Raw genomic sequence first — 27449 nt, forward strand, 5'->3', positions numbered from 1 at the left:
AGTGCCTCTTCTTTTGTGTGTGTGTCTATTTCTATTCCTCTGTGAAGGCCTCTGGGCAGCTCCACATCCTTTCAGACCCACAGGTGTGATCAGGTGCTCAAACATAAAGAGGGGCAACTTAAATACTCTCCTGGGCTCTTGGTTTTATTTAAACAAATGATTTAGAACAGTTTTATTAGAGATACTATAATAAATTTACATTCTCTCTCTCTCTCTCTCTCTCTTTCTCTCTGAAATGGCTACCTGTTCTACATAGTGCACTATTATAGGGAAGTGAATTCAGGAGGATAGTGCATGATTTCGGACACTGCCTCATGTGGGTTTTTACCAAACAATGCAGTGGATTATGGGTAATCTGATATCTGTTAGTGTAGATGGGTTGTACACTACTCTTTGCAGTGCATTGTGGGATTTTTTGAGTGCACTGAAAATAGTCCACTATGTTTTCAGACACTGAACTCCAATGTAGTGCACTATGTAGCGAATAGGGCACAGTTTCTGAAACAGCCTCTCTCCTTGCTTTTCTTCCTTCTTTTTTTTGTCCATCTCATTCTTCTCCACTCTCTCTCTCACCCTCTCCTTCCTTCTCTCTTTCTTCCTATTCATCTCTCTCTTCTTCCTCACTTTATTCCTCTTATTCACTCACTCACCTTCTCCCTCTCTCTTTTTATTCTCTATTCCCCTCATTCCACTTTAATCTTCTTTTAGTTGTCCCTCTTTCTCAATGTATTCCATTTTATGTCTCTCTCTCTCTCTCTCTCTTTAATGAATTCAGAATCATCCTTTCAGTCCACATTCAGAGTCTGAATACTGATAGTTTAATAATCACCTGAGAGTGTCCCATTACTCTCCGATGCTCAGGAGAAGAACTGTAGGGAAACAAACTGAACACAACTGCTCACTGCTCACCTCTGGCCTTTGAGCTTCGCTGGACTCAAACCTGCAGCTCTGTTTGTGCTGGACCACCTTTTAATCCCACCGAAGTCACATCATCTGTCAGTCAAACCCCTGACAGCACCCAAAGGCTTCTGGGATATCAGCTTTCACACACGCAGAGACATGCAGCACAAAGCAAAAACACAACACACACACAGTGGGAGAGAGAGAAAAGAGGATATGGTTTCAAAGTGAAAAATACAGAGCTAATAACAGCTAATACATAAACACATAGACACACACACACACACACACACACAGAGAGAGAGAGAGAGAGAGAGAGAGAGAGAGAAAACAAGAATAGAGCAGAGAGACTGAGATAAGTACGACAAATGAGGTAGTCAGAAAAAGAAAGAAATGATGAGGATGAATTAATGAAAATGGATAAAAAGCAGAGAGAAGTAAAGAAAAAAAATATTGAAATTGAGAAAGACAGAAGGTGAATACAAAGGTAAATGCAGAAGCAAGAAAGAAAGAAAGATGGATAGTCAGCAAGTCAGCAAAACCAAGGAGAATAGATTAAGAATCAAACCAGACACAGAATAAGAAAGAGACAGAAGACAGAAAGACAGATAAACGGTCAATTGCCATAAAATTCAATACAGTATTTTTGGCCAGTATTTCTGTGTGTGTGTGTGTGTGTGTGTGTGTGTATGCACTTTAATATTCACTCATTATCAGCAGCTTCAGTTAATCCACACACTGCAAATCAACATCAAACATTTATCCTCCACAACCAGAGCAAATCAATAATGTTTTTATGTGGAATGACATTCATTCATTATTCACTTAAACTGAGTGTGAGGGAGAAGCTGCAGCAGGGCACAAATCAGCCTCAGGTTTGAGCCCCAGCGGCGCCATATGCCGCCTGCTTCACCCTTGCCTCCCAGAAGAACCCTCCAGCAGAGGCTCCTTTAAAGGGCCCTGTCCTGTAAAACATTATTGTAGTTAAAGCAACACTAGGTAGTATTTTTACTTTAAATTTACAGCTTCCAAATCATGGTAGTGCTCCACTGACCTGTAACAGGGAGAACAGAGGCTCCTCCTTTGCTACTCCAGGCTTAGCACTGCAGAAACTGCTCTGTGTAACTTTTATTCTTTGTTTATTCTTGATTACAGTACACACAGCTCCAGGGACCTGGCGGTTGTTGGTTTGAGTCCCGCTCCGGGTGACTGTCTGTGAGGAGTTTGTTGTGTTCTCCCTGTGTCTGCATGGGTTTCCTCCAAGTGCTCCATTTTTCCTCGCATGGTCCAAAAAAACACGTTGATAGGTGGATTGGAGACTCAAAAGTGTCCATAGGTGTGAGTGTGTGAGTGTGTATCACCTTGTTAAGGACTGGCGCCCCCTCCAGGCTGTGTTCCTGCCTTGCGCCCAGTGACCCACTGCAACCCAGAACTGCATAAGCGTCTACAGACAATGAATGAATGAATGAATGAATGAATGAATGATTACAGTACAGTGCTGTAAAAATGTATTAGTCTAGAGGGAGCCCCAGTAGCCAAAATACCTTACCAAACGTTCCTTTGAAGTTTCATATCAATTACATTCATTCATTCATTCATTATCTGTAACCGGTTATCCAGTTCAGGGTCACGGTGGGTCCAGAGCCTACCTGGAATCATTGGGCTCAAGGCAGGAATACATCCTGGAGGGGGCGCCAGTCCTTCACAGGGCAACACACACACATTCACTCACACCTACGGACACTTTTGAGTCAACAATCCACCTACCAACGTGCGTTTTTGGACTGTGGGAAGTGGTCTGGAGCATCAGACTATCTACAAAATGGAGGGACTTGTGTGTTGTTCACATTGTGCAGTGGATATGAGCTGCCAAAAGGCATTCAAGAAAAAACAACAGGAGAACCAGGGCTAATTAAGAGGATCCCAGAGGAGAGCTAAAGTAACACAAATCTCTCTATCACCAAATAAACAGCTGTCCTTCCATAGACCACTTTTGGTAAGTTCTAATCACAAGACCCCACAAAAGACAGTGGTGCTGTGGGTTTTGATACTTGTGGTATTTTGACCAAAGCAGCTCCCAGCCCCAGAACTGTGTTGATTAAAGGAGAAGTTGGAGAATACGTCCCCTTTAAGGGTTTCTGGATCTACTAGTATGAGAACAAGGGAGGTTGTCCTCCATTTGACTCTGTGATGAACAACACTGATTCACATAACCGTGACGTCCACACATCTCCAATCTGATAGATACCCGTGTGTGTGTGTGTGTGTGAGAAAGAGAGAGAGAAGGGGAACAGCAGATGCCACAGATTCAGTGTTTGCTGATAGGCGTCCAAAGTCTGATGCTCACCCTTAATCCTCTGCTGATCCTGGTTCTCTCTCTCTCTCTCTGGGAGATGTGTATCTGTTCAGGAGAGTGTAATGGTGGCACGATGCCTCAGTGATTCGCGAAGACTATGAACAGGTCAGCTACAGGTTATAGTGCACTCAGGGCAATACACACACACTTGTTTTGTACTTTGCTAAGACAGGGATTTATACATATCATCACCAGGAAACTTTTTGCAACATTTAAAGCTATAATATGTAAGTTCTGCAAGTTTGGGAATTAGCGACCTCTCTGGAGGTAACATGCAATTGCACCCCACGTGCTGAATAATACTTTGTAACATCTGTGTTCCATTTACCTTGAAAGTCGGATGCCAGAGCTGGGCATGACATCACACCTGAGCTGAGCGCGTTCCAGTTAAACATTTCAGAAAACACTTAGCTTGTTCCCAGTTAGCAGTGTTAGCAAAACCACATGATAACAGCAATTTATGCACTAATTTATGTATCCAAACATCATGGAAACACATTCACATAGAGCTCTTGGACAGTACTGGGTGACTGGTTTAATGAGACACATAGATAGAAGCACTAATACACTGATTTACTTCAACTTAGTGCTTTAACACTGCTTTTACACACTGTTGACATGCAGGCAGCCATCTTGGATTTTAAACTCTGGGTTGGTGAGATTTCCGACTCGTGGGGGCTTTCCAGTTGAAATTTCCTACTTGGTACACAGAAATTACGATATCCGAGTTCAAATGTAAAGCAGCAGTAGGTTGTGCTGCCTGTTTTTTCCACAAGGATATGAGAGTGATTATTGTGGATGGGATCACAATGAAGGAGTATTCAAAAAGAACTCAGTCAGAACCCAGTGAGGTACTGCTACCCTATTTAAGGTGGACCGGAGGCATAAGTAAAGAGCTGCTGTACCATTTAAGGTGGAAAATAGGCACCATTAAATAATTGCCATAACATTTAAGGTAGCCCTAATTGCCATAACATTTAAGGTAGCAATAGTATGTAACAGCACCGACATTTACGGTGAAACAGAGGCACCAGAAAGGACTGCTGCAAAGTTTAAGGTGAAAAGCCAAGTTTGAATAGCATTCCTCAGTCACAGCTCGGACTGAAAAAGACACTTAATGACAGATTTGCAGTCTGATGCAGCTCTCTCACTCAGAATCTGGTCCAGTGCAGTGAGGGACAAGCAGTTGGTCAGTAGTCTGTGAATGAGCGCGGTCATCACTTGCTGAGAGTAAACAGGTGTTTACACAGTGAAGCTGCGCTCTGTCCCCAGAGCGTGTTGGGAGATTAACAGCGCTGTCTGATGCATATGTACCAAATCGTGCACTGTTTGTACATGAGCTAAGACAACACACACACACACACACACACATACACACACGGGTTTGTTTTAATGCAATGTGGGAACATTACATGGACTACTCTTCATTTTGTGAACACTCACCCTTACCTTAAATGCTACCAGCTTAAACCACATTGCCAGACTCTCTAGGAAGAGCCTGATACCTTTTGCCACTTAATAAGGCCAAGAACTGCCTACTACATTAGGAAAAGAACTTTGATTGACCCTCAAAAAAGACCAATCACAAGTCTGCACTTTTAGCCTGACACTTGGAGGCAGTATTTCATGTCAGACCAGTACCAGAACCAGTACAAAACAATACACGAAACTGTATATACGGATGTACAGAGAGTCAATCAGAATAAAACTAGCAGATCCTGACAGTGCATAGAAAGTATCAGGCTCTCTGTCAACTTGTGGGTGGAACATCTGTGGCTGAGACTGGCCTAAACCCTGAACCTAAGCCCTACCCCCTAACCTTAAACCCTAACCATAAGCCTCTCTCTAACCATAACCACATCTACAACTGTAACACTTTCCTGTCTTCACTTTAGATTATACAGATAAAATAACTTTAAAACTATCATTCTGGTTTTCAGGTGACACTGACAACTGATAAACTTTGGTTATCATGTATAACAGTAGCAAGAAATGTATTGATCCAGTGATGGATATCACCACACCGCCCCTCTATTAAACAGCAGCTGCTGTACCTTTTGGATACCACTTATTTTGAAAGATCCTCAGCCTGGGTAAATAGAGCAAAGGCCTACACACTGCAGATGTGGTGGCCACTGCAGAGGCAGCTTCAGTGTTTAGAGACCTGTTGAACCATGGATTCGCCAATATATTATTAAAGTTACTTTAACTGTTGTTGCTCAAGTAAATTTGAGTATGCAAATCTTATGTAATATTTCACGTTTAATTTTGCACACTGTGGGAGAGGCTATGGAAATAAGGGCAGGGGGTAAAGAAAACTACATGAATATCTAAGACAATGGTACGTGTTTATGAATTTGCTTTTCCTGTCTTCCCAAACCAATAAAGAAAACATTAATAAATAAATAAAATCATAATTCTCAAACTAGCCCCCAAAGAAGACAAGTCCCCACAATGTAAAGGTATAAACAGATTTCAGTCCACACATACCTGGTACACACACACACACACACACACACACACACACACTCTCTCTCTCTCTCTCTCTCTCTCTCTGTGTTTACTCAGCTGTGTGGCGGATGCAGAGACTCCAGGAACAGCACAGAAACCCTTGTTAATTAAAATCGTGATTTGTGCTTTTCTTGTTGGATAAACAATGCCCCCGCTGCCCAGGAGACCACTCCGCAGTGTCTGTGCTGTTTATAAAATCCTTGAGTGCATCATTCTGCCTCTCTCTGTTTCAGCGGGTGGGCTTTTCTGTAACAAGTGATTTCAGCGTGCGCTCCCACCATCACGTAACTGTGCAACTCTGTAGATGTAAAGTCAGAGACAGTGTGTGGTGGTCATCCTCTAGTCCTTCGTTAGTAGACACAGGACGTTGTCGGCTTGATGTTTTTGGTTATTAATAGCCACCGTTGCAAGGTTGCAAGGTTAATGTCTCTGTCTCACGCAGCTCCAGGGTCCTGGGGTTGTGGGCTCAAACCCTGCCTGGGCCACTGTCTGTGAGGAGTGCAGTGTGTTCTCCCTGTGTCTCTGTGGGTGTCCTCTGGGTGCTCCTGCTTCCACCCACAGTTCAGAAACAGGTTAGTGTTGTGACTGGCTGTCCACCGGTGTGAATGTGTGAGTGACTGGGTGAGTATGTGATGAACTGATGCTCTGTCCAGGGTGTGTTCCTGCCTTGCACCCAATTATTCCCTATAGAAATGGTTACAGAACATTTATGAATAATTGAATGAATGTTGCAAGGTTGGACAAGTTTGACAGACTTTAGTCTGTCAGTAAATATTCTGCATATAAGATATGTATGGAGAAGACAAAGGACATTTAGCAGCAGAAGGCACGTCTATTACCAGAGGGCACACCCTATTGGTGGATATTAAGGGGAAGAAAATAGAAGTATTTAGCTGTTTTAAATATCTTTGGTACAATTTTGGACAGCTGTTTGGATTTTGAGGAAAATTTTGAGTTAATTTATAAGAAAGCTCTGCAGCGTCTTTATCTCATTAAAAAGTGTTTGAGGTCAGTTTAGATACAGTGGAAATACCATATCGCTCTCTGGTTGAAAGTGTAATGTGTCACAATATGACAGTCTGGTTTGGGAGACTGAGTTGTAGGGGAAAAGGAAATGACAATATGTGAAAATGTATAGGTAAATGGTAGGAAGAAGTCAAAGATCTATAAAGCATTTGTTTAGGAATCGTACTCAAAAAAGGCCTCTAAGATGATAATGAATATATAACAGTTGGGCACTGACTACGTATACAAGTGTTTAAGTAGACAGCGTTCTAACGGTCGTCTGTCCTCGTGAGGCAGATCATTGAGACGCTCTAGTTAGAGAGCGATTGCGTCACGGCTTGTTCCCGCCCACCGCACGCAACTGGTGTTTACTTACCTCAGCGCGGTGGATCTTCCCGTTGTTATCACGATTTTAATTATTTTTTATATGGGAGTAGAGCGAAATAGACGGGGCCTGTTTTTGCGTTGCACCATGGGACTGTCTTCGCGGCCGAGGAAGGGTTCGATGCTGCCTTAAAATTTGGCCAGGTGCAATGTGTCTTGGTAGACAGCATAAAGCGGTATCTAATTGGGACAGCCTGCGTGCCGCGAGCGCGCACACTACGATGTATTATGCTCTCTAGTGTGACAGCTCACAAGCCCTGTGTCTGAAATGGCTCCCTACTCAATATTCCCTATATTACTCACTATACAGTGCACTAAAAAAAAGCAACTGAAGTCAGGAGGGTAGTGAACAATTCCAGACACTAATTCATGCGGGCTTTACCAAGCAGCGCTGTGCATTATGGGTATCCACTACCCACATCAGTTAGCGAACATGGGATGTACACTACCTTTTGCGGTGCACTGTGGGAATGTTTGAGCGCACTGAAAATTGTCCACTATGTTTTCGCACAATACTACAAAAATACACAAAACGGAACACAAAAATACTGCACAGTAGTGAACAGAGCACAGTTTCGGGCACAGCGTAGGTTTTGGGACAGACCCTAAATGTATATGATGTGAGATGAATTAGAACATTCACAGCAGCCTCTAAACTCTACTCAGAATTCTGTACTGTTGTCATTTGAAGAAAATGTCAGTTGATTGGCTACAGAAAGCAACAGCTGTAAGTTTTCTTTTTTTATTATTATTTATTTAAGTGTTTGTTAACTTATTGTTTCATTATATAACATTTCACTTAGTTTATATCTCATAATTAAGTCATGTACTGATTTTAATTTGAAGTGGTTCTCAAATATACTACTTCAATTAGCAGAGAATGTTCTTTGGTTTTAACGTGTTAGCGAGCCAATAGTTTACTAGTCATAGATATGTTATTTGTTTATGTAGGTGTACAGTATCCTTATTACTTATTATTATTATCAATTTTTGATATACTTGATGTGAAGTATACTGAAGTTCAAAGAAGATTATTTTAGATTACACACATTATATTAATATATAAGGAACATATTAAATCCTGGAGCTAGAGAAGTAGAGAATTTCTGTCTCTGTCACATTCTTGAAAATCTTGTTTAGCTTACTGCCAAACTGTGTTACAACTATACTCACAGGAAGGGCAGTATAGTAAACTAGACAGAACACATTGAGGGCAGAGCTTGGATAGACAAATCACAAGGACTGCAAGTGTGCTTTTTCATGTGTGTGTTTTTTTTCTCAGCCCCCTACAGTATTCCACTTCATACATTTTCACTGATGAAAAGCCTTCCAGCAATTTAAACTTGTTTTATTTTATTTAATGAACATAATGCAAAACATATCAGCTCATCTTCACAAGAATAGACAAGATCACAGAATTACTGTCTTCTCACACACACACTCATACAAAGTGCTGAAGTTGCCGTCCTATTTCCCAGCTTCTTACTTTGATTTTCTGTTCCACTTTAAAATGTCACTGCACAATTTAAAGGGAAAGGAAAATGAACTAAAAGCTGGCCAACAGGAGATCAAGTTCAGCTTCATCAGCAACTTTCAGGACACCAGTGACATCACAGCCCTGGTCAGGTTTTGACGTCATTAATTTGACTAGATTTCATACTTTGCCTTTCAAATACCCAATTAGGTTCTAGTTGAACAGGACCAGCTGCGTACAGTTTCTAGGCCGACCTCTTCTAGAGGGAAAAACAAGAGGCATTTATGAGTATTTTGAGGGAGATTTTGGTAAAGGTTAAAAAACAAAGAGTTCAAAGTTCTTGTGTCCGAAGTGAAATGCAGCAGGTATTGGCCATGTACCTTGAGGACGACCAAAAACTCAAACCTGCATCAACACTAAGTCCTCACCACTGATTTAGTTCAGAATCCATACTGAATTTGCAGAAGCTGTGAGCTTCCAGAGGAAAGTTCACGTTCTTCTTCTTTCTTAGTTCCATATGTTTATATTTTCGTGGAGACGCAAGTTCCCAAACAAAGGGTCAATTTTTTTTTCACAAAACCTGAAAGCGCCAGGCAGCCTGGTCTTTGTAGTCCAAGCAGTCGGAGCTGAAGTTGAGTTTCCATGACGACGCAGCCGCGGCGGCAGCAGCAGCTGCCTGCTGGTCTTTGTAGTCTTTGTAGTCCATGCAGTCTGTGGAGCTGAAAGGCAGTGCTGAGCTGCTGTAGGCCTGATGTGGGTGAGTGTGTGGGTGTGTGTGTGCATGTGTGTGAGGGTGTGTGTGCTGGTGCCCGTTGCTCTGCCCGAGGTGGTGCGGGTGGTGTGGGTGGTGGTGTCCTGAGACCCCTGTCCCTGTCATGGAGCTGATCTGGGCGTGATGCGAGTGATGTGAATGACTGTGCATTGGCGCCAAATACGAGCTACAATCCATGCTTCCGAAATATGAGCCGGAAGCATTGCCTGGGTAACCCTGGCCGTAACCGGGCGTCTGGTTGTAGGAAACAGGGTATGAGGGCACTCCGGTTGCTGCAGAAACACCCCGCTGCATGCAGGAGGCACTGGTGGGAGGGGCGGGGTCTGGTAGAGTGGGTGGAGCCGGCAGAGGTGAAATGGGGGCAGGGCTCCAGATGGATGAAACGGGTGTGGTGCTGGAGGCGGAGCTACCACTCATACCCAGTCCTCCCAGGCCTGGGGGGTTGGAGCCTGAAGACGAGGAGGAGGATGACGAAGAGGACGAAGAAGAGGACACGGCCGGAGGAGTGAACTGACCGCTGCTCTCGGACCCTGGACTCTCTCTGGAGGGCGAGGCTTTCTTCTTGGCCGGACGGATTTTGTTGCTGTTGTTGCTGCCACTCTGCTGCTGCTGCCGACACTTGGCTCTTCGGTTCTTAAACCAAACCTGGAAAAAAACAGAAGAAAAAGTTAATCAAGTTTAAGTCCTACTTAAAGCTACACTGGGTAAGATTTAGTAGTTTAGCTTTTGGGCTCCCCCTACAGTAGCAGAGTGTAATTAATTTTACTGCACTCTCCTGAAATCAAGGGGGTGTAACTCCAAAGGTTACATAGTGCTGTTTCTGCAGTGCTGAGTGCAGAGTAGCAATGACAGAGGCTCTGTTCTCCCTTTTACAGCTCAGTAAAGCATCACTATGATTTTGAAGCTTGAATTTTAAGCTAAAAATACTACCTATTGCTTTAAAATTATATATTACATACACTTTCAGATCACTGTGAGGTGAAGGCTTTCATTACTTACCTTTACCTAATAATTAATGCTACAACATTAGCATTAGCATAAACCTCAGACACAAATTGAACCGAACTTTGTGAAGCAGGGCAAGACCATCACTTGCTTCATCAGTGTTAGCATTATTTGCTGGGTGCTCAGACAAGGAACATCCTCAAACTCCCATGGCATGTTGATTTGCATAATCCAAATCAAACAGTTAAATGGACTGAGCAGATAATCGTCCTGCAATAACTCAATAACTTTTTAATGAGAAACCAATCTTTCCATTTTCTCCAGTGATTCTTCTTCATGTTTTGAGACAGCCATTATACTGACACCAAGAGATCTGGATGTGTCAGAGATTTTGAAACACAGCCACTTCCATATGGAGGAGACACTCCATCGAGCGTAAACTGAACCACTCAGGGACAGCTGAGCTTTTTGATATCTGTGCTTTATTGAAAAGTGAATATGTAATGGATATACTCTTACATAAATATTTTTGCTACCTTTCAGTGGTTAAAAATGACTGATTGCCCCTTTAAGTGAATATGATCTGACTGTTCCATTATGAGACATGTCAGAGTGACGTGGTGCAGTGTATCAGGTGTTTACCTGCACTCTGGACTCAGGCAGGTTTATCTTCAGTGCCACTTCCTCTCGCATGAAAATGTCTGGATAGCGAGTTTTAGCAAAAAGAGACTCCAGGATGTCCAGCTGAGTGCGAGTGAACGTCGTTCTTTCTCTCCTCTGCTTCCGAGGGTTCGCTACAGACACAAACAAAGGAATAAGCTAAGTGATCAGTACAGGGTCATTCTGGGTTCTTTCTGTTCATAAAAACATGGAGTGGTGTAGCACAGACTGAAATAAAACAAACAAATTTTTTTTTACATAATATATGTCACTGGGGTGGAAGACAAAATAACAATTGCCATTCTTATAACTGCTTTGAATCTCAATAACCTTCCCAATATGACATATGGGCCATTGTTTTACCTTGAGGGGCTAAAATGTATCTGCACAGTGTTAAAAAGCTAATTACTGAAAGTTTGCAGCTTGTTTTTTCTGTCTGGTGTTCTCCTCTGGATTGATTAAATAACTGAGGAAAACCCAGAAAACGTGTTCCTTTAAGCTCAAACCTGTCAAAGGTTTGTATCTACAGCATAAATGTCTGTGTAGTGTCATCTCTAAATAGCTGAGTGCCTAACTCTTGTGGCCCACACTCCACCCACCCCAAATATATATATATATATATATATATATATATATATATATATATATATATATATATATATATATATATATATATATATATATATATATATTATGTATGAGATACTATAGGCAGAGTACATTGTAGCGGTTGCTAAACACTCTGAACACTGTAGCACTGCTAAACGTTTCTGTACTAATCTTTCATTTCAACCCGAATCTAAAATAGAAGATATATGGCATATATAGGACACCGTGATTTACTTTGATATACTGAGTTCTCAAACGGTTAAACCTGCAATTTTTTGTTGTAACTAATCCCTGGTTGATGTTCTTTAACATGGCTGAAAGTCGGGTGTATGCAGTGCTACAATACAGAGCATTAAACGGGGCAATTAAAATCATGCTAATAATATAAATATGAATTTCCTGAGCAAAAGACACTGGGTTGAAATAGTGGACTTTTATGGCAGAAATCCAGAGTTGAATCTCTGGAAATATTTGTCCAATCGCAGTAAAAAATGTGGTACAGGACACGGCTGTTTGAATATTAGGAGTTCTCCTTTGACCTATTAAAACAGCCAAACTCTCCATATTAAAATGACCCTTAGACTAGGCCTGTGTATGAGAGAGCGTATCAGTACCTGGGTATCCCACTGCAGGATGGAGGAGGTCCATGGGAGCGCCCCCGAGCCCCAGCCCATTCATGGCATAAGGGCCCTGTTTCAGATAAGACATCATCCTTCCACACACACCCCAATACACACCTACAACACAAAAATGTTTTCATGATTCATTTAAATAATCAGTAAAATATATATAGAAAATAATCTGAATCTGAAGAACACAGAAATAAAGTGACCCAGTAAAAGTGCTATGAGGGTTATAAGAGCAATCCCAAACTAAATTGACTTGACTTAGTTCACATGTTTACATTGGGTTCAACTGAAATAATTAAACACAATCAACAGGACTCTGGAGTGCTGCCTTAAACTATTGCTTAAAGGCCTTTTATCATATTTTAATGTTTTATAACATGTACTTTTTTTCTCCTCGTGGTAAGGTGTAAGCGTTGAAAAGAATCACCCAACAAAGTGTGTTTATTGTGTAACGTAATGCCTGCAAAAGTTTAAACGTACAATTTTGCGTACAAAAAACGTCAAATTTGTCTAAATAAAATTTGTTTGAATTTACGCAGGCGGTCGTTTTACGTTCTAAATTCTGTAACGATTTAAAGGAAGTGTTAAGATTCTTGCATTTCAACTGAAATAAGGTTGCTATGAAGAGTGGTCATATTACACGTAAAAGCGTAACTCCGCGGCCATTCCCGTCCTGCACAGTTCCGTTGGCGGAGGAGAGAGAATGAAACGAGTCTTTAAAAAAAGCGCTTTGGTTCTTAGTGAGTGTTTGAGTGAACCCCGTCCACATCGCCATTCCTCCATTCCACACATTCACTGTGAGAATCTCAGCTCCTGACCACTGTAGGAACCCTGGTTCACAATGGTCAGAGTCGGTAAGTTTGCCCCAGTGGTTCATAATGCCTTGTGTAAGGATGAATTCATTAATGGGCTCTCAGATTCACCAGTTCGTTAACTCACTGTTCGTCCTATTAGCGCTTCACACCACACTGACCAGTGGCTCGAGGCTGTAATTAGCCGTCCGCTCACAAACTGGCCACAACGGGCCTGTGTTAATTAGAGGTTGAGTTTGACTCGTTTGTTTTATTAAATAGTGCTTGCATTATCAAAGTTTATTTATTTATTGGTTTACTCATTTGTATAGTTTTTGAAATACCTCCTTTGCGAATAGTTCACAAACTTTACTTTATTTAACCTCATCTATCATTTTTCTGAGATTGATATACATTAAAGAAATATGTCTAGAGCCAACGTTGTCATTATTTATAGCCACACTGGCCGCGCGGTTTATTCACGAAAACATTTCTGAATGTTTTCTTAAAGCCTACGTGAATATATTTTCGTTATCATTGTTAAACTATTAATATAATCAATTAAGCTTTAGGAGGTATGTCACCTGGACAAAGTCTTCAGTGACCTAGGGATTTACAAACTGTTTAGAAAAACAGAACAAATGCACTTTCGACTTTAAACTCTACGAATTTTTTGAAGGTTTTGAATGTATTGAATCTTACTGAGTAAGAAACTGAAACCAAGTTTTGCAGTTATTGGGTTATTACTGTTAATGTTTCTTAATTTGTAATAAGTTAAAATACCTGTTAAAGTTATGTTGATGTTTTATTGTGTACAAGAACTAATTTTTTAAATCCACAGAGGCTTTTACAAATTTGAGATCTAGATTTTAGTTTCTGACAGTTTATGATCAGTTCAAGTTATGATCATTTTCATTTAAAATATGTGATAAACATTGGTCAGATTTGGCAAGTTCAGAAACATCATGTTTACTCATTTTAATTCAATTATTTTTAGTAACACAAAGCTTGACTTTGTTTACCTTCAGAAAGTTAAACTTTAATCTTAGTAAAGTTACATTGAGGCTGTTTTTCAGTGTGTGTTTGTGTGTGTGTGTGTGTGTTTGTTTCAGTTATGATCATGTCTCAGTGATGCTAATAGAGCAGCTCCAGGCCTAAATGAGGAGGTGGGCTTCTTCGTCAATGTAAAAGCGCGGAGCTACAAATGTATGAAGACAGAAAGTTAGTGTAAATCTGATGGTGCTCTTTTCTGCTGAGGCTCATGTGTATGAAAGGCTCCACAGCGCGCGCCTTAAAGCAAATGGTAATCAGCGGCGAGCCACAGCCAGCAGCGCGCACGCACAGGGGGCTCCATTTACTGAAGACCCATCATCATCATCATCCACTAAATACACCACACAACCCCCAGAACCAGTTCTTTATCTCTCTCTCTCTCTCTCTCTCTCTCACACACACACACACACACACACACACACAGCTTAAACAGCGCGAGGAACGTCACTGTTCAGTAAGATATCAGAAATAAGAAATACATATATTAATATAAATAATATGAAAATATATCAGAAATAAATAATGAAAAATTAAAACTATACAGTGGGCACTCCTACTCGAATGACAGGTGATAAAAATGTAAACACATCCTTTAAACTTATTTAATGAACAAATACTGTTTATTTGCTGTTACTTGCTTTAATTTCCTGAGTCTGAAACAGTACAAAAAATACACAATTTTGCAGTTTTTGAAATTGGCAAAAGAAATGACGTGAAATGTAGTTAAACTATTTTTTCCCAATTGAAATCATATGTACTATATAAAATGAAACTTTGCCGAAGTTTTGTCACACTTTAGCTTTTTGCGTATATTTTAATCGTCCCAAACTGGTCAAATCTGCATATATACTAAATGAAACAAAATGGCAAACTAAATGATGTAGTTATAAAAGTCCTAAGCAAAATATGCATTGATTTATTTACTTAGGAGTGTTGGGACAATTTGGCTTAGGTGTCCAAGTTTAGCACATTATATCTCTTAACTTTTTACTGCTTTAAACAAGTTCACGCTAAGAATTTTGTTTTCTTTGTTGTTTCATACTAGAACATTTTATAAACCTATCCAAACTAAAGAAATACAGTATTTAAATAAAAATAACAAAATCGTTTCTTACCTGAAGACTGGCCTTCTGTTTATCCACTCTCCTTAGATACCAATCCACGCGGCAACAGTTCTCCACGGAAACAACGACAACTGTCCGCAAGTAAATAAAAGGTTTTCACGGAAACAAAAGTCACAAATTACTGAAGGTTGCGACGAAATAAAAAACTGTCTCCGGAAACAAGCACGGAATCATTGAACCACACGTCTATAAAGACACTTCAATAGCGACCGTGTAAAAATAACAACAGGAAAAAACCCATCACCATCAAAACCGCCTCAAACTCATCTCTCTCGCGCGCCACAGCCAAAGATGTTGACGAATGGAGATCGATCGACTTTTTTGACGCCCTCCGCGGCTCGTGGGTCAAAGAGAGCCACCGCAGCCAATCAGAGAACGTGCTTCTCCTCATGGCTAAACCAGCCGACCAATCAAGGAGCGTGAAACTCGGCACGGCCCCGCCCAGGGTGATTGTGACGCCACCGCCTTCCGAAGGTGCAGTGCGAGTGTTCTATTAAGCAAAACAGAAAAGAAAGGATCTGAATTCGACGCCAACTTGAACACGAAAGATCAAATAAAAATGCAAACAAAAAATCCGATATTTAAATGACGCTAATATGAAGAAAACAGCTCATGAGATAAACTCTAACTATTTAAGTTTAGTTGGGCCTAAACAATTTCAAACAGCAAGGAAATAAAAAATAAAAACAAACAAACGCAGATATTTAAATGCTGGTTAAAAAGTGACTTTGAAAAGGACCTAATGTGCTTTGGCGGTGCTCGAGCGCCTCACTAAAATGTAAAATAAACTTAAGTATAAAAATTAAATTCAGTGCATAAATAAACTTATACATAAATTGCGTGCGTTTTATCTGACCATGTGTTTGTGTTCAGTTAAAAACACGTACCTTATGCAAGCTTTCTCATTTCTCTTTATTTAAGCGGCTCTGAAGGCATATTTTGCTGCGTGGCCTAAGTTAAAAATGCTGTTCGAAATTTACAACTAAAAAAACTTTACAAATATTAAACCAATAAAGATGTTGTTTAAAAAGTGAAGAGTGATTGTGTAAATTATTTGGCAATGATAATGTCTGTGAAGATGTGTTTTATAAAAACGTCAAACACGTTGAACAAAAAGAGCAAATCTAATGAAATTTGTAGAGAAAAACGGAAAGGATAAATCATTATGTTCAGTTCTTTGGCGTGTCAGATTCACAAAGGTTTAAGATTCATTCAAATTCAGCAACTTCATAGAAATATCATTGATGTATTACTTCATAGTAAACATTCCGTGGAGGAAAAAATAATCAGTAAATACAAATAAAGTAAAACACTAAATTGAACTTAAGTAAAAAAACAAAACAAAAAAAACATTCAGCATCATTCTGGAGTTTCAAAACTTTCAAAACGGAATTCAACAGAAATCACATGTCGTCTAATTTTAGTAACAATCAAACTAAACCTAAACTAAAAGAACCAACATGCGAATCTGATTTTTTTTTTTTGAGTATTATGAATTTGTTTGTTTATTTGTGGCGGGGCAGAACCCCGAGTCCCGTTTCTGTGTGAGAGAACATTGAAGTTGTTTTGAAGTTGGTTTTATTCTGCATTTGTGAATATTACAGGAGTATTATGGGCTGTGTGTATTTTCTGGGTAAAGCTGGTTAAAGCGCGCGGGGTCTAAGCCTCATTGTCCCGGGTGTGTGTGTCTAATCCCGGAGAAGCGCGCGGTAAAGCCGCGGGATCAGCGCAGCGCTCTGGATGTGTGTGTGTGTGTGTGTGTGTGTGTGTGTACGGGCTAAACTGTGCTTCGTGTATATTGTCGTTACTTATTAAAACGATGATGCATAAAATCCCCACTCAATCCGACGCGAGGCTTGTCAACGGGACGGGTTTATCTTCTGCTCCAGCTTTTCTTTCTTTTTCGTTCTGTCTCTTCTCCTGTTCTTTCTTTCTGTCTGAAATATCCTCCTCTGTGCGGCCGCAGTCACTCCTGAGTCAGAGGAGCGTCCCGACTCTCTGAACAAGTGCGCGCACAGCGACCAACTCTCCGCGAGAATTTAAACACTCTCTCACTGATACACGCGCGCGCACAGGGAAAGTCTCTCTAAGTCAAAACAAGTCCATTTTAACTTGCTTTTGATTTTAATTCCTACTGCGTTTTTAAACTCTTTTTTAATTTTACTTCATTAAAAATATATATAAAAATATATGTCTATAATCTTTTTACAAATCTTTTTTTAATGAAGTTAAACAAAAAAGGGGGTTTATATTTATTGAGTTTGCTTCCGGGTGACATTTGGATGCAAGTATGTTGTTTATTTAGCACTGATTTTTAGAAACAATACTGTAAAATTATATATATTTTAAATTAAAGCCATAAAAAAGTTTTTAAATTCTAAATGGTTCTCATTGGGCAGATTGGACAGTTCTTCCTAAATATGTGAAGGAGTATATGTAAAAGCTTGAGTTTAGTTGCTTGCCTAAAATACAAATACTGCAATATATTAAAACAAATAACATCATAGGTGACATTTACCATAAAAATAATATTGGCCTTGGTGTGAAAATATTACTTAAGCCCCAGTACCGGTCCCTGAGGAACTCCTTAATCCACATAAGCTTTAATTCTGCTCCTGTTAAAAACGCAAAAGCCATTCTTGAAATCACAACTCCTTTTAATTACCATAATGAATGACACGCTGTCAGGCCAGATCCAGTCTGTTTACTCGGGTGTGTATTCGCGTTAGACTCCCCCCAAAACCACTCAGCTACAGCCAAGCGGTTTACTAAAAAAAAAAAAAAAAAAAAAAAAAAGCCAGGTGAAGAGCCAGAAAAAAACTTTTCGACTACTTCCAAATAAAACGGAGCAAGAAATTATATTTTCACAGCTTCAGATCAGAGGAGCAATAAGGAATTACACAATCAGCAAAAGACGGGATGTAATTAAGCATTAATACAGCTATTAATGGTGTTTGGCATATGAAAGCAGTCTGAGAGCTGCAGTCATTCACTCTCAAATACACACACACACACACACACACACACACACACACACACACACACACGAATGCCAACTCTGCTGTTTGAGGTGGAGTTATTTTTCAGCTACAGTCTTGAGCAAAAGTCAGAGACCACTGAGTGATTATTCAGTTAAAAGTGCCGATGTGTACATAGTTTATGCATTTTACAATTTCAGAAATTACACATTTAATCGAAAATTAACAAAAACTAGTTACAGAACTCTACACTTACCTCAATGTAATTTTTTAAATGAATAATGCTTTCAGTTTTTCATCACCTTCAGAACTAGGCTGGCTGATGTTTTTGATTCCAGACATGAAAGTTTACACTCACCAGTCTGTAAAATCTTACCTAAACACTATGAACTCACAAGTCCAGTTATGGAGATCACATTGTCTTCTTTTCTATTTCCACTTCTCTCTTGGGGCTTATGGAAAGATCCACTCATTCCAGACCTTTGTTGAGCTGTCTTCTGACACTGGAAAGATGGACATGTGTGGATTTTGCTTATATGTGATTACTTGAAGAAATTAATGGCTGTGAACGATTATAAATGTGGCCTCTGACACATGCACAATGTTATATCTGTACGTACTAATGTATGATGTTTATATTTAAGTGTGTTCTCTGTAGAGAACGTTTTCACTTATTTTAACATAGAAAACAACAGAACAGAGTTATTTCACCAGAGAAGCCCAAAGGTTTTTGCACATGGGTGTGCTTCACTGCCTTATAGAGTGTAATCCATGCGCTCTTATGCATAGGAGATTAAAAATAAATGTGTCTGCTCTTGTTACACAATGTGTGAACTGGCCGACCTGAGCTAATTATAGAGAGGAGATCAAAGCCAAAGGTAAGACACTATCACACAGCTGAGACTACAGCTTAGTCTAAAACATAAAGTACTGACCACAGCCCAGACTAGAGCTGAGACTAGAACAGAGAGTACAGACCAGAGCTGAGGCTAGAACAGAGAGTAGAGACCAGAGCTGAGACTAGTACAGAAAGTACAGACCAGAGCTGAGACTAATACAGTGAGTAGAGCTGAGACTAGAACAGAGAGTACAGACCAGAGCTGATATTAGAACAGAGAGTACAGACCAGAACTGAGACTAGTACAGAGAGTACAGACCAGCGCTGAGACTAGTACAGAGAGTAGAGCTGAGACTAGAACAGAGAGTACAGACCAGTGCTGAGACTAGAATAGAGAGTACAGACTAGAGCTGAGACTAGAACAGAGAGTACAGACCAGAGCTGAGACTAGAACAGAGAGTACAGACCAGAGCTGAGACTAGTACAGAGAGTACATACCAGCGCTGAGACTAGTACAGAGAGTAGAGCTGAGACTAGAACAGAGAGTACAGACCAGAATTGAGACTAGTACAGAGAGTACAGATCAGCGCTGAGACTAGTACAGAGAGTAGAGCTGAGACTAGAACAGAGAGTACAGACCAGCGCTGAGACTAGAACAGAGAGTACAGACCAGCGCTGAGACTAGAACAGAGAGTACAGACCAGCGCTGAGACTAGAATAGAGAGTACAGACCAGCGCTGAGACTAGAACAGAGAGTACAGACCAGAGCTGAGACTAGAACAGAGAGTACAGACCAGAGCTGAGACTAGAACCGAGAGTACAGACCAGAGCTGAGACTAGAATAGAGTACAGACCAGAATTGAGATTAGAACAGAGAGTACAGACCAGCGCTGAGACTAGAACAGAGAGTACAGATCAGAATTGAGACTAGAACAGAGAGTACAGACCAGAGCTGAGACTAGTACAGAGAGTACAGACCAGAGCTGAGACTAGAACAGAGAGTACAGACCAGCGCTGAGACTAGAACAGAGAGTACAGACCAGAGCTGAGACTAGAACCGAGAGTACAGACCAGAGCTGAGACTAGAACCGAGAGTACAGACCAGAGCTGAGACTAGAACCGAGAGTACAGACCAGAGCTGAGACTAGAACCGAGAGTACAGACCAGAGCTGAGACTAGAACCGAGAGTACAGACCAGAGCTGAGGCCAGAGTGGAGAGTACAGACCAGAACCCCGACTAGAGCCGAGTCTAGAGCAGAAAGTACAGAAAACAACCCAGACCAGAGACTGAAACTAGAATTTAGCTGAGATGAGGTCTGACTCTAAAACTGTGATCAGTGTAAAGATTAGAACAGAGCTGGAACCAGAGTTTTTAGAGAGATTTTCATTGCTAGTTGTTTACAAGTGTTTAGTTTATTGCAAGTGTGTTGTTTGTAGGTGACATGTATTATTGACCATGGGCATCCAAATGAACATAGAATCAATTTAACAAGCTCTATAAAGAATCACACCCAACAGGTTTTCCTTTATGGAAAGAGTGTTTATGGCTCTATACAGAACCACTGGCGTTACTAGAGAAGCCTAGACAAAACTAGGATGAATGATGAATAACTAGAATGAAAAGAATAAACACTCTAAATCCTTCCAAACAATTATTCAGTTTGATTTAAAAAGTATCACACACGCCACTTCTTTCAGCATTTACTATCACAAGAACTTGAATGAGTACGGCCCTATTCTTCTCTTAATTCATTTAATTCATGTACCTGCTTCATCTTGTTCAGGGTCACTGTGGACAGGTTGCACAGCTAATATATCAACTTGGACTGTGGGAGGAAACCTAGACAAACACTGGGAGAACACACCAAACACCTCACAGACAGTGACTGGAAGTGGAGATTGCACAGCCACTGTTCTTCTCTATTGGTTTAGATTAAAACGCTAAAGCTTTAAATCTGGTCAGGAACTGAACAACACAGTTAAACAGAACCCCTCAAAAAAGACATTGGGAATTAACTCTGAAGGAGACTTGGGGAACAGTTCATTCTTATTTCTATTATGAGGCAGAAATTAAATAACACTTATGACCAAAACCTCATATTTTCAAAATGGTAACCTTGCTAAAAAGGCTCTTATAAAGAAACATGCTGCTATTACTCATATTCTTTGACCATTGACAAGAGATACACGGATTGTTTCTGACAGTGACACATACAACTGGTTATAAATCACCTCTGATGACTGAATGGGGGTCCAACTGATGCCCCTATGAAGCACACAATCCTGGTTAGCACGCTACCTGGTTATTTATGGTCAATTAGAGGTGGGTATTAATTAGTGACCTGAAGTTAAGAAACTAAATACTGATGGATTTGTATTTTCTTATAAAGTCATTTCTACTCAAGTCTACCAGTGAGCGAAAGAAACTACCTTTTCATTTCCTATTTTACATTTAAGATGTCTCTATTTAATCACTGCTTTGTGTTTCACTTCTTCTGGGAGTAATTTATTTCCAAGCAAGGACTTGTTTTTTTTTTAAGGTTTTGCAAAGTCACAAATTTAAGATCCTTCCTTTAAATCAATGAAACATCGCTTTATGAAAAGGTGGGTGTCCCCAAACTTTTGATCAGACATTCTCACACACACCCACACACTCATCCCTCAGAACCGGAGGGGTAACAGACCTCAGATTCAAAGACCCTAGGGGAAATGCACTGAAAAAGATGCATACCCAGAAACAAATACAAATTTGAAAAAAGAAAATTCTCTCTGAAAACAAATGAGAAACACAGTCAAGTGCAAAAGTGTAGACACCCCGGATAACATTGTTGTTTCTTGAGTGGAAACTGTTGACACATCCTCTACAGAGATCACATTTAAATGCAGAGTCACTGATTCAATCAAAGACAGTGACAGTTAGCTGAGAACAGTGATGGTGATGATGATGACGATGAATGAAACAAATGCACTCTCAACAAGAAATGCAGTGTTTAACTTCTGAAGGGGACTGGTTTTGTTAAGAGAGAATAACAGAGAGGATATGATGATCACTGCACATATTTTCTATTTACAATCCAGTTTAACTTATTAAAAATAAAACATAATTAACATAAAATGTATCACAACTGTTCCACAAGCGATGATTTATACGTTATTCCCCTCGATGGTACAATACAGCAAATAAAAAGGGACTGTGGATTAATCTCTGCAGGAGTGTGCTCTCTCTGCAGAATGGGTCACTTCTTTTCGCTCAGAGAAATCAACAATAACATGTCGTATGTCCAGGGGTGTCCAAACTTTTGCACAGGACTGTGCATGCTCAAAATGAGCTGAATGGAGCAGGTAAAGCCCAGTGCAGTGTGGGTAACAGAGAGAGACAGAGAGAGGAGAAGGGTGAATGGAGCTGTCAATCACAGAGCCAGGGTCCCGCCCCCCTCATTAGGAGGGTAAATACAGGGGAGGGGCCATGAAAGAGTCAGAAACCAGATATGAGCACAGGCACACACACACACACACACCTTCAATTCACCCCAATTCCTCATACACATACACACAAACTACATTTCAGAAATTTGGAATCGCTGTTCATAATAATAATAATAATAATAATAATAATAATAACAATTATAATAATAACTTCATAAAATCATATCAACGATTTATTGAAAAGTCAAACTAAACACTGCTTTTTAGGAACAACAAAATATTATGATATAGTTTAGTAAATATAATTAAAAATAAGAAACCTATAATTAATACGCCTTATCCTTTTATTAATAATAATATATTCTTATAGATTGGTCACTGATTATAGAAAATTAAGTGTACACATTCATTCACAACAACACACATTTATCACTCATTAGAGAACCATCTACGGGTCCAAACAATACACTACAGTAACGTAACAATGGGTTTGTGTTCCGCAAATATTACATATACATAAACGCCTTTTCTCTCCTCTCTCACTTTCTCCCACTCTGTTCTCCTGTCGTTTGCTCCTGGGGAATCAGGTTAAAACTTGCATCTCCCTCTCTCTCTGGTTACCAAGTGAGCCTCGCACAGCCACACAAGAATGTGCAGGTTCAGATCCCTCTGACCCACCCCCAGCTCAGAGAGAGAGAGAGAGTGAGATGGGGATTAAGACTGAGAGAGAGAAATAAGAGAAAAGAGAGTGTATGTGTGTTTGTATGTGAGCAAGAGAGAGAGAGAGAGAGACAGAAAAAAACAAAAAGGGAAATAGAAATAGAGAGAGGAAAAACTCAGAGGGTGCAAAATGACAACACCACCTTGGGTTTCTTGATATCAATCCAGTTACTGAAAAGATAGATGGGAAAAATGGCCTAGACTATGACTGCCAGTAGAAGTTTGTGTGTGTGTGTGTGAGAGAGAGAGAGAGAGAGAGAGAGAGATATTATTAGTGTTGAAGCTGGTTTCTTCATCAGTACGGTGTGGAATTGCTCTGCGCTTATCTCTCTGCTTGCAGCAACTCCACTGCACTGCCATCCCATAATTCTACAGATCTACTTCTGTACAGTGAAATGCTGAGAAAGAGAGAGAGAGTTAGTTATTGGTGATATGTAGTATTTTACACATACTTGTTATATACATTGGTATATAATGAATTGATCAAGTTCTAAAATCTGATTGGCTGAGCCACTGATAAAGAGTACATTATCAAGGTCCAAACAAAACCTTGCCTCTCCACAAGATAGTCTTTACACAACAACAAATTAAATGGTTTAAATGTGAATGGGAGTGACAGGAATAGAATTATTGAAAGTAGTTTTTGAGTCAATCCTATTGGTCCATTCATCATTGTTTTAGTTAAACGACACAAACAGAAATAAAATGGGTCTAAAGCAGCAGTGCAGTTTACTGGGCTGTAATCACTGCTCTATTTTCTGGCAAAAAGCAAGCATCGCTGCTTTTATTTTGATGGCTGAGATACAGTAGTGCACACACAAACACACACACACACACCAAATAGACCCAGCCTAGAGATCATTTTCGATGTGATTGCGTATTGATTTTTGTGCCGTAAAAAAGCCTTATCTCATAAAAAGGCTTCAGCAATGAAAGTAATATCCTATGAATTAAAACATGTCTTAAAACGCTTAATCAACTTTTCCCACGCAGCTTTACACCCTTCTAAAAAACACAAAGGAACACCAGCTGAAAAGGAGACTACTGCCTTTAACACACACTTTAAGTAAACATTCACTTAACGAAGCCACTTCAGTAATGGTGCGAAGAGAAAAATTCAATTTACATCTTAAGCTTCTTTAGTCCGGTTGTTTTTAACGTAGCTAGCATGTACCTAATTGAAGCTTGCTAGCATCACACAAGTTAGCATTGTGTAAGGATTTCTAAATCCCCACACACGTGTCTCAACTTTGTTTAGGTGTTACAAACATTCAGATCCCACTCTAACCTATAACAGATGGAAAACGTGTGTGTTATGAAAATGTTATTCTAACGTAAATAAGATTTTCCTCTCTACACTTTGAAAATCTCATAATAGATGGATTACGAGAAATGGTCCAAAACGACAGTGAAAAAACTTTGCCTTCTTTTTGACAGTTAGCATTTTGGAGGTCTTTATATATATATATATATATATATATATATATATATATATATATATATATATATATATAATTTATATATTATATAGAGTTTATTATCTAAGCATTGCTGTCATGGCGATGCCGGCCCAAATATGACAGCACTGGGACCGGCTTTGACAGAAAAAGTCATTACACAGATTTAAAAAGCCTTTCATTTGGTCTAAATGTTATCACGTTGAGAAAAGCTCTAAATCCTGACACCGCAGTGGGGTGACTGATTAATTGATATCAAATCAGCAGATTATGATTAGATCTCCTCATTACAATATAAAAACCCCCACACAATATAAACAGGTATTAGCACGCTAAACCTGTGCTAATTACAGTTTATTGATCACAAAGCGTAGTCTGTATGGGGGGCTTGGTGGCAACGCCACGGTAACCTGTCGCTAAGCGCACGTCAAAATCAATCAGTGGGAATTGGGATCTGAAAAGGTCATGTGACATATGGACACTAAAGCCCCGAAAGACGCACAGGGACTTAGTAGCGCATAATGGCTGATTTAAACTCTTTTATACAGACTTACAAGCAGAGGCCTGACGCTCTTTATTCAAACCCAGAACCTGCAAAACACTTATTGTCACTCCAACATGTGACCACCGTAGATAGCACACCCTTTTATTTCTCTAGTCAATTCTTTAGTGTCTGCGGATTGTCTTTTTAACCTTTTTTTTTTGGTTTTGGATTTTAAAATCTGTTTAAGCTGAGAAGATGAGCTAAACAGGAGCTGAACTACAGTGTCTTGCCAAAGTATTCTCCCCCTCCAATTTTGGGACATTACAACCTGTAGTAAAAAACAATATATATATATATATATATATATATATATATATATATAATGTTTGGAAAATTGGCATGTAAATATGTATTCACCCCCTTTGCTATGAAGCCCCTAAAATGGTTGGTATTGGTGCAACCAATTACCTTCAGAAGTCACATAGTGAAGAGGTCGCTTAGTGAAATGCGGCAAAACGTGGCTTTACAAAGTACTTGACGTTAGTGGGTGAACTGTTATGAACACTGAAGTTTTTTGTTATTTTGTCATATTTGTTTTTCGCTTCTCAATTAAAAAAAAATCACATGTTCAAAGTTGTAGGCATGTTCTGTAAATGAAATGATGAAAACCTTACAAATAATCCATTTTAATTGCAGGTTAAAATGTAGCAAAACATGAAACATGCCAAGGGGGTAAAAAGTTTCACAAGGCATTGTATATGATGAAAGGCTGCTTTGTTATTTGTTATTCTCCCAAATGAAAAACAAATCTCTATATATGTTAAATGCCACAATTACAGGACAAGGTGAAAACATTACTGAGTTTCAGTGTAGGTCAACGCAAAGAATCTAAACCCATTGTTTTGGAGTTTCTTTTTTGGTTTCTTCATCATTGGTGAGAAAAAAAACAACAGACTTTGGCCAGCAACAATTGACTGCACACCTCAAAAAGCAACTATACCAATAAATGATCTTTACTAATTGAACAAGTATATGAAATAATACTGAAAAAAAAACAGACACTTGAAAGTGGCTGCTGCTGTCGCACTTACTGTTTTTAGCAACGCTAGCTAACGTACACGTCAATTTTTACAGACCACATTGTCATACAGTGTTTGATACCACATTACCAAGTCTATTAGAGATTACCAAATAACTCTACATAGACTGAAGGGAGTGTACAATGATGCCTATAGTTAACGCATTTACATTTATTTGCTAATTTGTAGCTACATTAGTGTCATCTCCAGTGTAGAAGTAAATAAGCAAACTTCAGACACCAAACAGGCCCTGGCTGACTATAGTTGGAGTAAAGGTGGAATAATAACAGAATTATCACTTTATCACAACATTACTGCATTAAATGTTACATGTAATTAACCTGGAATCCTTAATGTGTTTATATTTTAAAATGCAAGTCAATCATTTAACCAAATTTGGCCTAGTGACATATTAGTGGTTTAATCAGGCAATAAACACAGCATCCTTACTATTGAGTTCAGAGGGTAGATAGCATTATTTTTATGTTGAAATTAGGATTAAATAACTCTTTTACCATAACACACACACACACACACACATCTGCTGCAAAAAGTTTGTATGTTTTTCTCATGCTTGTCTTATCCACACATTTATCTCTTATAAAGTTGTAAAGATTGAATATGGAGATGTTTAATTGTCTGAACTGTGACCTGCACGCTGCAATTTTCTCGAATCAAACTTTTGTCCGACATTCATTGTTTGATGCTAACTCTCTCTGAAACTTTTACTCACCAAATAAGATAAGAAAAGAGATTATATTTCAAATATCACCAAAACTACCCTTAAATATTACAATACAGTAAAAAGAATGGTTTCCCGTAACCAGTTTGTCTTACACACCATTCTATACCTTGATTTATACCTGCAATTTAACTTTCATTTAATCACAGAATGTCATTAAGAATGTGATTAATCACAGAATGTTTCTGTGTTTAATGCCCTAAAAACTTGTAATCGATTGACACCACTACTTTAAAAACTTGGCCACTTGCCTCAACTCTTACTGTAGCACACAGACTAGATCAAGTACCTCTCTTTAAGCTTGAGAGGGAGGTTATGGGATAAACTGATCTTAACAAAAGGATGACCTAAAGAAGTAATAAAAGAGAAAAAGAACATTCCCCTAATCCCAAGGATCTATCACTCCGTCATTCTCTCTGAATGGAGCGGTATGGACAGAGAGAATCTCCCCAGATTTGTGAGTGGTTTTCTGTTTGACAGACTTGAGGACCGAAGCCAAGTTAGAACTGAAG

General features: G+C 39.5%; 1 protein-coding gene across 2 annotated transcripts in view; it reads right to left on the bottom strand.

Moving 5' to 3' along the window:
* Positions 1–8546: 8546 nt before the first annotated feature.
* Positions 8547–27449, bottom strand: part of otx2a (orthodenticle homeobox 2a) — a 49721-nt gene continuing 30818 nt past the window's right edge. The window contains exons 1-4 of one of the 2 annotated variants that reach the window (XM_066659583.1): positions 15205–15542; positions 12231–12353; positions 10990–11141; positions 8547–10047 (exon numbers count right to left, since the gene is read on the bottom strand). In XM_066659583.1, the coding sequence (XP_066515680.1) occupies positions 9202–10047; positions 10990–11141; positions 12231–12327 (1095 nt within the window). In that variant the 5' untranslated portion in view covers positions 12328–12353; positions 15205–15542 and the 3' untranslated portion in view covers positions 8547–9201. Of the gene's footprint in view, positions 10048–10989; positions 11142–12230; positions 12354–15204; positions 15543–27449 lie in introns of those variants that run through there. The other variant, XM_066659584.1, reaches the window with a different exon arrangement.

Source organism: Hoplias malabaricus, chromosome 2 (genome assembly GCF_029633855.1).
Source record: "Hoplias malabaricus isolate fHopMal1 chromosome 2, fHopMal1.hap1, whole genome shotgun sequence".
In the NCBI taxonomy this organism is placed as follows: domain Eukaryota; kingdom Metazoa; phylum Chordata; class Actinopteri; order Characiformes; family Erythrinidae; genus Hoplias; species Hoplias malabaricus.